The sequence below is a fragment of the Saccostrea cucullata genome, unplaced genomic scaffold (genome assembly GCF_032062105.1).
Source record: "Saccostrea cucullata isolate Sc308-1 unplaced genomic scaffold, CSIRO_AGI_Scuc_v1 ctg913, whole genome shotgun sequence".
NCBI lineage: Eukaryota > Metazoa > Mollusca > Bivalvia > Ostreida > Ostreidae > Saccostrea > Saccostrea cuccullata.
Window position 1 is genome coordinate 61,049 of NW_026941114.1, and position 18,227 is coordinate 79,275.

Sequence of the window (18,227 nt, forward strand, 5' to 3'; positions counted from 1 at the left end):
AAGATACATAATTCTGTTTATCGGTTTTTGATTTCGATGAACGATGTTGCCATGGTTACTAAAAATAGAAATTTCTGTGACATTCTTTCAAAATGCTACTCCTCCTACAGTCAAGTATAACTTGACACACAAGTAGACTACACTAAGATGCATAATTCTCTGTTTTTGGCCCGATTTCAATATAACTTAGCACACAAGTAGACTACACTAAGATACATACTTATTCATATATATTGAACTATCGCATCGGGTGCGTGATTTCAGATATTTTAGGAGAGAATTTGGCGAGATAGTCAATCATGCCTAGATCCTTTTTTAGTTCTTTAAGGTCACGCGGAGGTTCCATATCTCGGATAGCAGCGATTTTGCTCGGGTTAGGTTTTAGACCCTCTGTAGACAATACGTGTCCAAAGTATGGCATTTCAGTAAGGCCAATAACAAGCTTGTGGGAGTTAAGCTTCACGCCCTTCTTTGCGTGTTTTGCCGTAGACAAGGATATCATCAGCAAGTGTAGTGACTCCATTTAGTCCGTCGTAAATCTCGTCTATTTTGCGCTGAAACTCGTCTTGGTCGGACTTGATGCCAAATGGCATCCGAAGATAACAGAAGCTATCGAAAGGCGTGTTGAAGTTAGTCAAAAATGACGACTTATCGGACAAATTCATTGCCCAATATCCGGAACGAGCGTCAAGTTTTGAAAAGTATCGAGCACCATCTAAACTGGGAATTATGTCTTCCGACGTTCTCATTGGGGTATTGAGGCCGAATCAATATAGCCGAATTCAAATGGCGGGGGTCTAAACAAACTTAATTTCCCGGAGCTCGGAATTGACCCACTTTGTAGGCTCTGTGACTCTTGTTATAGCACCACAATTTTCCATACGCTCTAGCTGACTACAGGTATTGCATTCTCATCAATGCGTATTTCGCATTCTCCAAATAATAGTCCGATAAAAACATCTTGCCCTGTGGGGATCCGAGTTAGAATAGGTCCTCAGTACCCCCTTGCTTGTCGCTTTTGTTGCTTTGCGCAGACTGCCAAGAGTACACTGTACCAATGTCCTTAAACTGACGAACTGGTAAGAAGTTAACCTGGGACCTGGTATCTATCTTAAATCTTACAGGGACCCGACCTGGACCTATGTGTAAATACGTGAATGCTTGGTCTGGGCTAGCATGAGGGGTATATAGATTTTGAGACTCCAATGCTATCAATACTAAAATCACAATCACTATCTGCCCCTCCCCCATATTCTGGTTGTGTGGTTACCTCACTGACCGTAACATAAGCAGATGATCTATACACAGCTGCAAAGTTATTTCATTTTTTTTTTACATTTATCACACTGTTTCCCCTTTGCAGGGCATAAACCTGTATCACTATGATCTCTACCACAGTTACCTGGGTACCATGCTGCTTTGGGTAAGTGATTCTGTCTCCACCAGATTGTGCCGCACGTCCTGATTTCTGCTTGGTTTGCGCACGGATGGCGTGGAACTCGGGTGAGTTACTTCCCATGGATTTGATCTGCTCTAGGGAATATTCAAAATTCTGGCCAATCTCGATGGCTTCTCAAAAGTAAGAGCCTCCTTTCCCACGTTAACGAGTTTCTCTAGTATCTTACTGGATGACACACCGAACACGATCCTCTCTCGGATCATTTCACCGCTATCGGTGTACGCACAGTCTTTACTTAGTAATTTGAGTTTAGCAATGAACTGATCAAATGTGGCGCTGTCCTGAACCACTTTATTGAATTTATAAGTGGCGAACACTGGATCGATTTTTAGTTGCACGTGAATTTTGAATCGATCATATATTAAAGTCTTTAATTTTTTACTGTCATCTGATGAGAGATTCCAAATATTAAAAATGTCTCTACTTTTGTCTCCCACCCAGAGAAGCAAGTATGAGCACTTTTCCTCCTCCCTTTACTCTTTAGGGGACCGTCAAAAATAACTGTGCGTGTTCTTGGAATTTTCTCCAAGCCTCAGGCAAGTTTGTGGACTCCCATTCTACTACGGGCTGTGGCTGTGGAATTCCCTCCATGATTTTGACACCATGTAGAATTGTAAAGTATGGGTTGGAAAAAATAAGAACCCTGAATTCTGCCTCGTGTATTAACATCAAAAACGGAAGTACAAAAATCATACGGACTTCACACACAGTACAATATATAGTATGGCAATAGGGGTAGTCTCAAAAGTTATTTTTTACGATAATATTACAGTATACATTTAAATAACTAGACTCTACGGCTATAATGAACGGCATGTCTTCCTTAGAAAAATTTATCCTTGATCAAAATAAAATAAATCCACACAATTGTTCAGTTTATAATTTTACTAAACGACTAGCAATGTTACAGATGTTCATGAAACTTACTCAAAAGCGACGACTGTCCCCTGTATTCTAGTTCCATTTGTGATGTATAATTTGAGCCGTAATGTCACATCCTTAAAATAATATAAAATAATTTTCCATTGTTATTGACGATAGCTTAAAGATGAATTATATACATATAAATACAAACTTAAATTTTATAAATGTAAATGTCCACCTTGTAGTCAGTGTCTGTGAGTTAAGGCTAAATATCGGCGTTTCTATGCAAATGAGCTAATGAAAATGTATCAAGTTGTAAATTTAATATACAGAGAAAGACAAGTTCAAATTGATTTCTGATTCATATTTAGTATACACAGCATGTTAGAGCTAGTTCACATTATGACATCGTAGTTCTTAAAATAAGTAATATATAATATTAAGGATAATATTCTAAAAAGTTAAGAAAATAGCTGCACAAATCCTAATTATGCACTTTCTCAATCGATAACAATTTTAGGAAACTTACACTGGACTGTGGCTTTTTACCTTGTTATGTTCCCCAAACGAAGTTGGGGAACATATTGTTTTTACTCTGTTTCTTATTATGTTCCCCAAACGAAGTTGGGGAACATATTGTTTTTACTGTTTCTTATTATGTTCCCCAAACGAAGTTGGGGAACAAAGTTTTTACTCTGTTTCTTATTATTATTATTATTTTTTTTCCTGGGAAAATTTTGTCACGAGTGATCTTGTAAACTACACATCCGACTAAGGTAAAATGTTTTTAGGGTCAGTAGACATGTTATGTAGATTTGCCGAACGAAGGTCATTTTGCGCGCACGTGCTTGCAAGAGCGCGCACGTGCAACACATGAAATGACCAATATAATGGATATTGCTGTAACTTTTCTTTTTCTTGATGAATTTTTTTGAAACTCATAATGTAAGGATACATTAGTAGTATAGACAAGATGGCATGGTCAAAATAGCAAGATCTCACGCGCATGCACGTGCGCTTCGCTCTGATTGGCTGAAACTAAAGTCTCAATATCTTTCTTGTTTCTTGTCATAATCTTTTGAAATTTTGGACATAGTCCTACATTATGAAGATTTACAGCATAATATATAAAAATTTCATGAAAGCATGCGCATGCGCTCGTGCTGCAATCTGATTGGCTGAAACTTCAAATGGCTATATCTCCTTTGTTTTTTGACGAAATGCTTTGAAATTTAAAACATAGTCATGCATTAAGATATCCTAAAATATGATATAGAAAAAAATTCATGAAATCACGCGCATGCACGTGTGCTGCAATCTGATTGGCTGAAACTTTATATGGCTATATCTCCTTTGTTTTTTGACGAAATGTTTGGAATTTTAAAATGTAGTCATTCATTTAGATATTCTTCAATACGATAAAAATAAAAATTTATGAAATCACGCGCATGCATGTGTGCTGTAATCTGATTGGCTGAAACTTCAAATGGCACCTTGTTTTTCAACCAAACAGGATGGGATTTAGAACATAGATAAATATAAAGGACTTCTACAAAAAGGTGTAGTCATTATGCACGTGCTTCCACGTGCGTGCAGGTTAAATGAGTAAAATTAAAAATACACTCGAATGAGTGAATTTTTTAATACTTTTGGATTAAATGCTTTAATATTAAGTATATTAAAATTTGAGATATTGTAGACCAGATAATATGGTCGTTACGCACATGAACACGCGTGCAATGCCTATTTTTAAATATAATTTCTATTTTTCTGGGAAGATCTTGATTAAGTCTAAATTCCATAAAGTATTTCTTATCTAATAGAGATTACAGGGAATATGGCACGAAAACGGAGTTGGGGAGCGTTTGGGGAACATCTGTAACGGTCCCCGTTACAATTAGCACTAGTTATTATTATTCTTATTATTTTTCTTCCTGGGAAAATTTTGTCCGCGAGTGATCTTGTAAACTACACATCCGACTTAGGTAAAACCTTTTTAGGGTCAGTAGGGATGTTATGTAGATTTGCCGAACGAAGGTCATTTTGCGCGCACGTGCTTGAGAGCGCGCACGTGCAACACGTGAAATGACCAATATAATGGATATTGCTGTAACTTTTCTTTTTCTTGATGAATTTTTTTGAAACTCATAATGTAAGGATACATTAGTAGTATAGACAAGATGGCATGGTCAAAATAGCAACATCTCACGCGCATGCACGTGCGCTTCGCTCTGATTGGCTGAAACTAAAGTCTCAATATCTTTCTTGTTTTTTGTCATATTCTTTTGAAATTTTGGACATAGTCCTACATTACGAAGATCTACAGCATGATATATAAAAAAATTCATGAAAGCATGCGCATGCGCGCGTGCTGCAATCTGATTGGCTGAAAATTTAAATGGCTATATCTCCTTTGTTTTTTGACGAAATGCCTTGAAATTTAAAACATAGTCATGCATTAAGATATCCTAAAATATGATATAGAAAAAAAATTCATGAAATCACGCGCATGCACGTGTGCTGCAATCTGATTGGCTGAAACTTTATATGGCTATATCTCCCTTGTTTTTGACGAAATGCTTTGAAATTTAAAACATAGTCATGCATTAAGAAATCCTAAAATATGATATAGAAAAAAATTCATAAAATCACGCGCATGCACGTGTGCTGCAATCTGATTGGCTGAAACTTTATATGGCTATATCTCCTTTGTTTTTGACGAAATGCTTTGAAATTTAAAACATAGTCATGCATTAAGATATCCTAAAATATGATATAGAAAAAAACTCATGAAATCTCGCGCATGCACGTGTGCTGCAATCTGATTGGCTGAAACTTTATATGGCTATATCTCCTTTGTTTTTTGATGAAATATTTGGAATTTTAAAATATAGTCATTCATTTAGATATCCTTCAATACGATAAAGATAAAAATTTATGAAATAACGCAGATGCATGTGTGCTGTAATCTGATTGGCTGAAACTTCAAATGGCTATAACTCCCTTGTTTTTCTATCAAACAGGATGGGATTTAGAACATAGATAAATATAAAGGACGCCTACAAGAAAGTGTAGTCATTATGCACGTGCTTGCACGTGCGTGCACGTTAAATGAGTAAAATTAAAAATACACTCGAATGAGTGAATATTTTAATACTTTTGGATTAAATGCTTTAATATTAAGTATATTAAAATTTGAGATAGTGTAGACAAGATTATATGGTCGATATGCACATGAACACGCGTGCAATGCCTATTTTTAAATATATTTTGTATTTTTCTGGGAAGACCTTGATTAAGTCTAAATTCCATAAAGTATTTCTTATCTAATAGAGATTACAGGGAATATGGCACCAAAAGGGAGTTGGGGAGCGTTTGGGGAACATCTAACGGTCCCCGTTACAATTAGCACTAGTTATTATTATTATTATTATTTTTCTTCTTCTTCCTGGGTACTTTTTTGTCCGGGAATTTGTGTAAACTATACATCCGACTAAGGTGAAATGTTTTTAGGGTCAGTAGACATGTTATGTAGATTTGCGGAACGAAGGTCATTTTGCGCGCACGTGCTTGCAAGAGCGTGCACGTGCAACATGTGAAATGACCGATTTAATTGATATAGGCGTAACTTTTACAATTTTTGATGAAATATTTTGAAACTTATAATATAAGGACATATTAGAAGCATAGAGAATATACATGGTCAAAATAGCAAGATCTCACGCGCATGCACGTGCGCTTTGTTCTGATTGGCTATAAAGTCTCAATATCTTTCTTGTTTTTTGACGAAATCCTTTGAAATTTTGAAAATAGCCATGCATTAGTATATCCTACAACATGATATAGCAATTATCATGAAAACACGTGCATGCACGTGCGCTGCAATCTGATTGGCTTAAACTTTAAATAGCTATAACTCCCTTGATTTTCAACCAAATTTAATATTACAAGAAAATATGGTCACCATGCAGATGCATACACGTGCATGCACGTGCGCTCAAACTGAAACTTTAACAGCTATAACTCCCTTGGATTTCAACCAAACATATTTAGATGTAACGGACATCTACAAGAAGATATGGTCACCATGCTCATGTATGCACGTGCGTGCATGTGAAATGAGCAAACTCAAAAAAAAACTTGAATGAGCGTATCTTTTTAATACTTTTGAATTAAATACTTTATTATATTTAGTATATTTAAATATATAGATTGTGTAGACAAGATGATATGGTCATTACGCACATGCATTCACATGCGCACACGTGCAATGCTAAAATTTGAATGAACTTTGTACACTTCTGGGTAAACGTTGTTAAAGTCTCAAATAAATCGAGTTAGTCTTATTTAATGAAGCTTACAGGGAATATGGCACCAAAAAGGAGTTGGGGAGCGTTTGGGGAACATCTGTAACGGTTCCCGTTACAATTAGCACTAGTTTCAACTTAAAACTGTAGGAACAGTAACTCAACACTTACATTGTCGACATTTGTGCAGCAACACCTTATATCCTTGGAATATTCTGTGTCTATAGACCCTTTTCCTATGACATATATTGTCTAGGAGTTATTTCCCTTAGCCGCCATGTTGTAGGGCAACATTCTCAGATCCCTTCATTATTCAACCAAGTTCAATTTGCTATACTGGGGCCCGTTTTACAAAAGAACTTACGACTAAGACCAAAAACTTCTGGTGAATGTAAAATTTTGCAAAATTAATAATTCTCTTCAAAATGATTTGTGTAAAAATATCTTACCGTATTTCTTTTAAAACGATTAAAATAATTTTCGATATAATTTTATTAAAAAGTTATATGATGAATTAATTTTTGTCTTACGTTTGTTAAAGCCTCTATTAATTCATGATTATAAGATTGTGATTTTTTCCCCCATATATTTCTTGCATGCATGTTTAAAATTGGTTGCTCAGAGGTAAATTCACTACTTTGCCCTACAAGATGGCGTCTAAGGGGAATAACTCTTAGGCAAAATATGTCACAGGAAAAGGGTCTTATTTATACCTTGTTTTTGTAAACACAGTAAGGTATACCCTTTCGCCGAAGCGATTTTGTTGATGTTCCTTATGAAATTGTGTAGTAGAGGTTGATGAGGTCATAATGTGCAATGGCTATCGCATGTCGTCAGTACCAAAAACGAATTAGGCCTAAAAAACGAGTTTTAATTTTTTTCTGTGCGGTAGGTATAGCAATTATGGGTTTTAATGAGATTATTTTGCTTAGAAACCCCATATAGGTTTAACTCACATGCGAAGTACACTTTTATTAACTGTAGAAATACATGTAAATATGTTGTAAACCTTACCCCATTAAGTTTTGCAATTCGAGTGGTATGGCCACTTGGTCGTGGGTCTCTGATATTGACGAACATAACAATTTCCCCCTTAACAACGGCTAAATTCTTTTCGAATGTAACGTTTGGTGTTTTCAGACTATACCAGTCTAGGTCCACGAAACAATTTGGATATTTTTCTGCTATCTATAATCCAAATGAAATATTTTAATTCCCGAGAGCTGCAGTTTTGATTTAATTTTAAAAAATAAGTTTTCTTTATTTACTAACACGAACAAGAGAATGTACAGTCCTATTTACCGAGGGGACAAGCCTTCCAACACAAACTCCAACTTCACAAGTAGTGTTCAATCCGTGTCCAGCGTTTAACTGATAGGAAACAGTACCTTTATATTTAACCTTTTTATTTATTTAAGTTTTCTTTTCAATATAAGAATTAAAAATCTGAGAAAAATTTATTTGAATTCTTTTTTTAAAAAAAATCTACAGAAACTCTAGATTTTGATTTTTTAAATGTGCAGCTACATGTAGTATATATTACAGTTTTAAATTTGCTTTTAAGATTCCAAGAAAAAAAGATTTATCTGTTACAGTACTATTCTCTCATGCAGTGATCTGTAGAAGGACTATTTAAAATTCTGCCAGCCTTTCATTGAAAAGGGAACTTCAAGTTGAGGTATCTACTTACGTTTTCTGCCGTTATCATATAGTGAAGCATTCCGTGTCTTTGAAATCCTTTTAAGAAGTTCCGAATACCATATTTGGAAATCCATAGGTACAACATTTTTGAAGTGCTTTTATCTCTATCAAAATTGACGCATTCAGTGGGGTATTTCTCCAGAGTAGAATGCCAAAATACGTCTCCCTGAAATTAAACAAGACCGTTGTCATGATATGTAAGCGTTTTGAGGAACCTTTAATAGACATGTTACATACCAATGGTTAGATTGTGTAATTTTATGTCGTGAACGCGCGTCACTCTCGAGAAATTTTCCCTCATATGGAGACGCCACTACTTGCCGATGGAAAGCTACAAATTTTCTTCTATGCCCGGCACTCAGGACCATTGAGCAGTGAAGAACCTGTTTCGTGCCAGCACCTACTGCGATAATGGACCTCGGTTTATAGGGTCTCATCCGAAGGACCAGTCTCCACGTGCCACAGTGGGATTCGAATCTGCATCGTAAGGATCGACTCCTTACTACGCAATTTTAAAGCAGATCGACGTCCTAACCAACCACTTTGCCACGCGGGCGACATGGGACAGTACGAAGCTAGAAATCACTCCTCGAGATCTCACGCCAGAACCTTTAACTGAAGGAAAATTCGTTTCTCAAAAGAAATTTCATCAATGCACTTTGCTATCTGTGAATATTGCATATGCAATTTCCATTCATTTAATTTGCAGTGATTGCACATTTTGAAAAGAAATTTGTTAACAGATTTATTAAAAGAATATTAGGCTAAGTTCTATTTTGGGTACGATCGGGCCATTTTGGTCAAAATTATGCCTCTTGGACTTTGAAAAATTCCAATTATTTACAGTTTCCGTTCACTTTCTTTGTAGAAGTTGCACATTTTGCATACAGATTTTTCATTAAAAAAGCTAGGTCAAGCTCTGTTTTGGGTATTGTCGAACCATTAAAGGTAGAGTTATGTTCCTTGAACTCTGAAAAAATTCCAATTATTTGCAGTTTCCGTTCACTTTCTTTGTAGAGGTTGCACGTATTGAAATGAAATTTGATGTACAGATTTATCATTAAAATATCTAATAGACAGACAATTTCTGTTTTGGGTACAAACTAGTCAATCTTTTTGGTAGTTATGTCCCCTGGACTTGGTAAATTTCCAGTTATTTCGGGGAGGGGGGGGGTAAGTGTTTTCAAACATCTCTTGTATTTTAGTGTTTCTAAAGCAGGTAAAAATAGTGAAATGTTTAGGCACTGTGGACGACGGATGAAAACCGATAGTGACTGACTTGCAGGTAGCTGATTAAAATACCCATTTCTTTTGTCCCGGCTCTCTTTTATAACAAAAAAAATGTTAAAAATAAAGAATTCAATTTTTTAAAAAGGAAGTAAAGAAAGGTAATAATAAGGGTAAAGATCAGAAAGTGTGTATTGTATTTGATTATAGCTGCAAAACTGTAGCTCTCCGAAAAAAAAAAATTGAAAGATAGATTTGTCAAAATATTTTTTACCGGAGAGCTACAACGTACATGTACAGTTCTGCAGCTAATTTAATCAGTGAACAAAGTTATTAATTGATCCAATAATATGACGTCACGTGACATGAAAGAAACCTTAAAGACTAACACTATTTTCAACTGACTTCCGGTATAAACAAGTCTCATTCTTATTTATTAACGTTGGGAAAAAGAATTATAAAAGGTATTCATAAAATAGCACTTTGAAACTTACAGTTACTACATGTAGCAAAATAATTTTAGATATGCTCAGTTTAAAAACTTCAAAATTTAAATCCCACTCACTTTGTGATAGGTATCTATATAACTTTTGTTGTATGAAGGCTTCTCAGACATACTCAAGTTCACCTTGAAAAAAAACCCAGGTTGGATGACTGGAGCAACTAAAATTACCAAAAAAAAAAAATTATTCAAAATTATTCTAAGAATCTTTACTTTTTGGAGCCGACTTTCAATATGAATAATCACGTATTGTTTTTACAAAATAAATAGAACTTACGGTCCGTCTTTTTCATTTTCTTGCTTATTGCGTCTATAACTTTATCCAGCCTGTTACAAACATCCAGCTAAATAAAACAAAATTTTGGGGGAAATATAAAATAATAACGATAAAAAGTTTAAAGGATCGAAAAAATGAAACCTGCAGCTAACATTGAATGTATTTTATCAGCACGTAAAAAAATTTATTAATCGTAAGCGTAGCGTTTAGTACTCACCAGTTGCAAGGTTTTATTAAGTTTATTTTTAATGAAGTTGTGTTTGAATTCTTCTGTGCCTTTTTCACATAACCGTTCTGTTGGATTGACACAGTCTGTGTAGTTGATTGTTATATTTGCTAGTAGAATTGAACAGCTCTCACCAGTAACATTACACATTTGTACATTAAAGCTACCGTCCGTATCTCTTCCTATATAAATAATTATCACAAATACTGTAAACAAATTTACATTTAGTGGTGTATTAGCGATTTTGAACGAAGTTACAGTCCGCTTAATCAAGTACATCTCACTATGTCATATATAACACATTTATTTAAGGAATAACTGTTTAACTTTTACACATTTACCGGTATTTAATATACGAGGAATAAGTGTCTAACTTTTTGATTTCATAATGTCAATCGAGTGGCTTGCCTGATACATGTTGTAACTTGCATGAAGACCCTTATACATAAAATTATCACGCAAGCCAATCGATTGATCATCGTCATGAAACCAATATAAAAAGGTTGACTTTTCCAAAATGGTAAATTTCATTCTACCTGGGTCAGGGATACTGGTGTAAAGGCAAGGATTTGAATAGATTGTGAAAATGCATTTATTCTTAAAATATCTTAACCTTTGCTCCTGTGTACTACAACATTGAGCCATGTACATAGTTATAACATATAGGAAGGATTCGTTTTCTAAATTTGTGAATTTCAGGGCCCCTGTTATGTGTCAGGCCTGGTTTAAAACACGAATTAAATCAATTGTTGGAAAGTTGTTGGATGATACGCAAGTGACCTGTTAGGCCCTTGGACCTGTTGTTTTTAAATATATTAATGTGTTTATTTTTGTACTGATTTATTATCCATGTCGTTTGTTAATTTTTTTTCTGAAGGTTCTGTTGCTTCTATCTAATATTCGGATGTCTAAACTCACTCGCTATCAATACAGGTGTTTATACATTTTGGATTCTATAAATTTCAATGTCCATACTCTTTCCTGAATCTTCTGTGCATTTGATGATCAACTGCAACCTCCTTGATTTAAATCATGCCTGTCTACGAAGCCACAACATTAGTAAAAACAAAAAAAGGTCAATAACCCACATCGCTCACCTCAGATCTGTGGCTAGGAAAGCAGCAAAGATCAGTCCAGTATTAAATAGCTTCACAGCTAGGTTGAGTCCATTCACCCAAGTTGAATATAACAGATGTGATAAAAATTTACCGTGCAAAAAATGAAAAGTTTCATTTCGGCTACAAATATCATTAATAGACTTTAAGATATTTATAATTGAATATCTTTCGGTTAACAAGTTTTTCTGTATGTCAGTTGTTTAGGAGATTAATCCCTCAGAAGTTCATGAGCTTCTTTGGGGGTAAATCTAACAAACTGTAGGGTTGCAAAAATTGCTTGCCAAAAGCTATTCCTTTTTCAGTACTTTGATGTGTATTTATTATATTTAATGCAAAGATAACGATTTTCATTTTTTGCATTGTATACATGTAGGTATATCCAATTCGGGACATAATATCCCTGACCCCAAATGAGATGTTATATTCCATTTGAGCGAGTGGTCCCAATGTTAACGTGTTTTATACACAAGTGGTCCCGACCTACCCTTAGCTAAAAAAAAAAAAGATGGGTACGCTCCGGCTCAGGAGAGATGGGGGATGCATGTACTTACCAATGTGAACTTTGAAATACCATGGAATATATATAGTTATGTTGCAATGCTGGGCTTCATGTCTAAAAAATAAAACTTTCAAACAATAAATTTTATACTAATTTCAAAACATACAATGCATAAGAAATGATTTTTTAAACATGTTCAAAGCACTATTAAAGCACTTCGAAACGAATTCTTTATAAAAGATATAATGTGCCAAATTAGAACATTTCTAGGTTAAAAAAAATAATAGTTGATTAATCTTGAAATGCTATCGGTTATACTAGGAAATGTATTTTGTTATCACGTTGTGTTTAATTTTGTAAAGTTTGCTTTTTTTCTACGTTATATCCCTAATCATCTGCACAACGTTCTCCATCAAAAGAAATATTCTATATTCAGAGATTTATCTACATATGTACACAAATAAAGAGAAAGAATGTTTGTTCCGGAAATTTTTTCCAATAAATATCATTATTTGCGGAAGAATCAAAGTTGACTCTTTCACACTAAAGTTCTTGTTTCCTTTATTACCTGGTATGTATGTCGCTACATAAAACACTTCCCTGTAGTGCTGCTAAAGAGTCATTAATTGTGACTTTCAAACACCCAGGGTTAGAGTCTATATCAACTGACACCTTAAAGTTATCATTCTCCATATTTTGCTTCAAATGCAATCTGAAACATTGAGAAAAAAAAATCTTGTAGTTGCCATAGAATTTACCAAATCCCGACTTCAAACAAGTTAATAAAATACCTTTAACATCATCTTATCTGACAATAATCTGCCTCGGTTTATACTCGAATGCTCTTAGGTATCGATTAAGTCGGGTAAATAAGTTATAGATAGGCCTAAAGTATAACTCGTGCAAACATATATGAGTGTTTCCTACTAAAGAAAATTAACAGGAAATTGAATTTCATAGGCTGCACAAAACCTTTTTTCTAGCACAACCTACTTTTCAATGAAATAATTCACACCATTGACTGTTTCGTTCACATCATATATAGATAAAGAAAGGTTCCATTTCTTTTCTTTCCACATGGAAGGAAATCCCGTGTTTGCAGCTTTGTTTTCAACATAGAAATGAAATGTACATTAATCATTCTGAAAAAATGCATGATTTTAAGCATTCATTTATAAAACCTTATTTAATTGAAAAATTGTAAATAAGGAAGATAACTTTAAAGATACAAACAGTAATTTAAGATGCAGTTTTTCTCTGTAATTAATAATGAAATATAAATAATTTTCTAAAAATATTTCTCATTAAAAACAATTGTTTGTAATTGATAATGAAATATAAATAATACACTATTTAAAAAATATTTATTATTGTAATTTTCAAAATATTGATCACCATAGGTTAGGCCTTTCTCTGTCAACCGAAAGATAGCTCCGTAATCACAATTTTCAGAGTCCTCCAAGTCGTGAGATTTTGATACATATATTAAAACACACAACAACAGCAGCAGATTCATGATTTCAAGGAAAAGATCATCTGCAGCACAGTACAGTCTCTAAATCCTAAGGACCTGAGAAAAAAAAATAAAATCTTTAAAAAGTAACATTATATAAATTAGATCTGAATCCTCCTTCAATCCTGTCCCCGGAACGTCTTTTTAGAGCATTATCGGACAACAATATTCCTTTATATAAGATCTTTAAGGGGACAAAAGACAGTTCTTTTAATGCTTGACATTTAATGAAAGGGGGTTATAATTTTACGAAATATAAATAGGTCAAGAATGTACGCGGAGAACGCTTGTTTTGTGCTAATTATGAGTTGCACCTCATACATCCTCACATATAAAAAGTATATGTTCACATGAAGCGAAAATGCATTTCAGGGCCTTCCAAGCAGCATCTTGCATAATAATGCCTTTTTGAAAATTCACCAATTGATCTTGGCCAACTAGCCAGAGGTATAGACCTTTCAAGCCCAACTGTATTTTAAAAGGAATTTACTCGGCAACCGTAAGCATGTCTTACATGATGTTTTGCATTTATAAGTCAGTACAATCAGAACGAAATAGTAAAACCCTGACCGTCAGTATGAATATCTGTCTGTTTAATTGTAACACCTTCGTTTCCAAGCAATATCTCAGGAAGTTGAGCTTTTGTTTAAAAAAAAAGATTCACTGAATTTGCTTGTTTTTAAGCATGTGATACGGCATTTATGGACTACATATATTTCAACTTTTCTTAATTTGACGGGTTTTTGTGAGAAACTTTTATCTGCTTGGAAAATTAACTTGGCATGTTAATTTAATTGTCCCCCGCTTTTTAAATAAAAGTGGGAGGGGGTATTATCTTGGGTCTGTCTGTTACTTTCGTTTTGCACGATATCTCAAAGAAGCCTGAAATTTTGTACTCTCTTTAAAAGTGTTCCGTTCCCTTCCCTAGACCATCTCTAGATCCGTGCATGCTCTTCTTCTTTTTTTTTCTTAAGCAAGGACATAAGTTCTGTGAACTAGCTTGTTAGTCCCCTACCGGTGAAACCGGAGGGGACTATAGGTTTCCTTGTGTCTGTCCGTCCGTCTATCAGTCCGTCTGTCCTCGTCTGTCTGTCAGTCTGTCCTACTTGGTTTTCCGCACTTTTTTTCTAAACGCTTGCAGATATTGAGCTGAATCTTGGTATGTGAGTGTATCTTGATGAGTTACAGATCAGATCAAGTTTGAATTTCGTTTCGCTTCATTGATTTTTGACAGAAGTATGGCATTTTTAATTTTTTAATAACGGTTTAAAATCGGGTTCGTGCTGCGCTAAATTCCGATGGTAAATACGAAGCGAGAAAAAGACGTTGAAAAAAAATTAGTTGAATTTTCGTCTTTATGTGGATTATTTTATTAGGTTAAAGGCATTCACAACCTCAAAATCAAGCAGTTTTACCTTGGTCATAACTTTTGGCTTGCATATTATAAAATGACATCCTGAAGAAAAAGGGGATTCCGGCAGGGGACATGTATTGCTTACTGTATGCAATGCTCTCAGAATGCTTGTTATAATTGAATTTTAGCTGAATAACAGCTTACTTTAAATGAAAAACTGAACTAAACGACACATAGAATAAAGATTGTTCCTGTCTACTATGTTTATAGAATCATGAAAAATTGTTAAACAAAATATACATGTATAAAAGATGCTGATTCTGTGAGAGTATTCTTACCTTTTTGCAGCGATGGAACCAGAATTTTCCTTATTTGCTTCAGGATTATTTCCTGAATGTTTTGTAAATTGCACTGAAATACACTCATTTAGGCGGACACAAATGAGAGGTGCTTTTATTTGTTTGCGAAATTGAGTTATTTATTGATATATGTTTTGGTTGTTTACTAAATATAATTTCGCTACGGGTAAATGTTACATAGTGCACGTTTTGCTATTGATTTTGCTGCAATGAGGAAGTATTTAAATAATTTGCAATGTCCAGATGTCGTACGTAAGAGGTAATCCTAAATATTGACATCTGGGGCTCGTTTCTCAAAAAGTCGTAGATTTGGGCCTAAGATAGTCCGACTAAGAAAGTTAGGCCAAATTTTAGTCGGGCCTAAATCGAGTTTCAGAAAGCGGCGTAAGACTGGGTCTAAGACTAAGACCTCTCCTCTAGGACTAAGCATGCGCAGTTCGGATTTTATTTGGTTTAGAGACTACCATGCCATGTGGCGGATCAAATCTAAATATCAAACTTAGACCTACATTGTACTAAAGCACAGGAAGCACGAGCGCTCTTGCATGCTTTCCCTTTTCACCGTCTATCAAACAGATGTATTATGCGATCCCATCTGCATTTTCAAGGTCAAAGCTATAACATATATAGTAGCGGGTTCAGAAATCTTGAAAAAGGGAGCTGATTGGGGTCGGGTACTAGGCGCCCACAGCCACACTAAACAAAACTGATTGAGTAATTTTTTTAATCTTTTAACCTCCCTCTGAGACTACATCCACAAGTGTTATATTAGATATCTACATTAAAACAAAAATGATGTACATACATGATTCTTGCGAAAATTTGGAATAAAAAGTAATTTTCCTATGAGCAAAAGCCAAATATGGCTAGGGGCTGGAACAGGCTCGAAGCAAAAGTTTTGAAAGTCGGGAGAAGGGGGGGGGGCAACCAGTATCTGAAGGAAATTTTTCTGTATTTAAAATACTTTACGCAGAGAGTGACGGGACAGAACCCCCGACCAACGTACTGTCAAAAAATTATCAGTTATGAAATCATAATTATCATAAAAAGAATTATTAAAAACATGGATAAGAGATTTTTTTAAAATGATCAGTTGTCTTTAAGTCTTATATACGGATTTCTTTGGGTCCGTTTTTGTTAAAATTTAGACGTCAATAGACATAAATAAAATTTATGTTTTGTAAAACTGAATAAAATTTATATATTTCTTTTATCTTTTTATTGATATATTGATTTAACTAATACGCAGAGAATTTTATAAAAAGGTTTTTTAAAAGTGCCTTAGTTTTAAACAAAACTTTAAAAAAAAATGACAATTTTGACACAGTAAGCGACGATTATAAACACTTGCGATGCCTTGAACAAGAAAGAAATTGACACGTGAAACATTTTCTGAATGGGGGCCTAAAATGACCCATACCATATATAATTCTTTATAATTTCAATCAATTTATTCAATATGAATTAGACATATATTGGCAATCAAGGTGATACATGTACCTGCATTTATGGTACATGTATTACAATTTGGACATACAGTTTTACATTGATATCGACATTCGTTATGATAATTTACATAGGCCATGTAGAAATACAAATGTATATACACCATTTGCATTAAAACACGCATTTTCAATTTTAATGGAAATATTTTAGAAATTTATAAAAATTACTAGATTTATTGCCTATAATATGGTTCACAAGAATTCGATTTAAAACTATCAAGCTTTTGCAAGCCATTAATTAACCCATGGCCATCTACACTTCTCACCTCTCGACAACGAGTGAACAGTCTTACGAACAGAATACTTTAACTATAATACTTGAACATTTTACAAATTCAAAATTTTATGTTTTATTAATATTATATTTGAACACATGCATTAAAGAAGCATTGACTCTCGGTTAATCGCACGGCATAGTTACCGAATATTTCTCATTATTTAAAATATATTTTTAAAAATGAGTATTGTTTGAGGAATTATTGAAACATTATCCATTTCAAAACAAAAAAATTATCCGGGACCTGGCATCGTTTTTAAAAAGTGAATGGGGGGGGGGAGTTATTGAGTGACCAAAATATTCAGCCGAGAAGAGAAATGCTGAAAGTGGGCATCAGCCCCTAAATTATACACCTTTTTAAAACAGAAAACGCAATATTGCAATAAAAAAAACGGGAGGGTTGCACACACACCCTTCCAACACACAACGCGTGCCTACATTTTAAAAAAATAAAATCTGTCACTTCTTAAATTCCAACCCAACTAAAATTCAAAGTTCTTAATTACAAATTTTTAGTTCATCCCACCTGCATCCTCGATGGATTTTACTACCTTTCTTCATAATATTATATGTTGTTTATTAATTTTCATGATTTTTCGCATATCATATAATTATGTGCATGAATATGAATAGGTATTATATCGAATATGTATAAAATAATATTTTTTTTTACTCTTCATGATTAAAACACTTGCCCTTTTCCCAAGTTGTGTACAGACTAAGAACTTACGCCTACTCATGAGCAGGCCTAGATTTAAACCAAAATTTAGTCTCGACTAAGTCTACGCCTTTTTGTGAAACGCATCTTAGTCCGACTTCCGGGTTTAGTCACTGATTTAGTCCGGACTAAGCTTACACCTGGTCGTAGGCCTTTTTGAGAAACGAGCCCCAGGACTTTGATTACTTTATGATTTATAAAATGTAGCTTATTTATGTATAATATTATTTATGTTTTCTGACTTGAATGAAATCTTTGATGCAAAATCTTTGTTGCTCTTCCTAAAATGAATAATCGATAACGTATTACCGGTATACGCCA

The 18,227-nt window shown here is 34.3% G+C and overlaps 1 protein-coding gene across 3 annotated transcripts in view; it reads right to left on the reverse strand.

Annotated features, from left to right (window-relative positions):
* The window catches only part of LOC134257224 (uncharacterized), a 34,664-nt gene extending 20,956 nt beyond the window's left edge, over positions 1-13,708 (reverse strand). For 2 of the 3 annotated variants that reach the window (XR_009989875.1, XM_062739867.1), the window contains exons 1-11: positions 13,576-13,708; positions 13,174-13,282; positions 12,749-12,892; positions 12,233-12,294; positions 10,555-10,745; positions 10,338-10,404; positions 10,124-10,221; positions 8,321-8,497; positions 7,933-8,001; positions 7,645-7,818; positions 2,387-2,457 (exon numbers count right to left, since the gene is read on the reverse strand). Coding sequence is in view for 2 of the 3 variants with exons in the window: in XM_062739867.1 (XP_062595851.1) it covers positions 2,387-2,457; positions 7,645-7,818; positions 7,933-8,001; positions 8,321-8,497; positions 10,124-10,221; positions 10,338-10,404; positions 10,555-10,745; positions 12,233-12,294; positions 12,749-12,892; positions 13,174-13,282; positions 13,576-13,696 (1,283 nt within the window). In the remaining variant the exon portion in view is untranslated. The remainder of the gene's footprint in view (positions 1-2,386; positions 2,458-7,644; positions 7,819-7,932; positions 8,002-8,320; positions 8,498-10,123; positions 10,222-10,337; positions 10,405-10,554; positions 10,746-12,232; positions 12,295-12,748; positions 12,893-13,173; positions 13,283-13,575) is intronic. The other variant, XM_062739868.1, reaches the window with a different exon arrangement.
* Between the last annotated feature and the right edge of the window lie 4,519 nt (positions 13,709-18,227).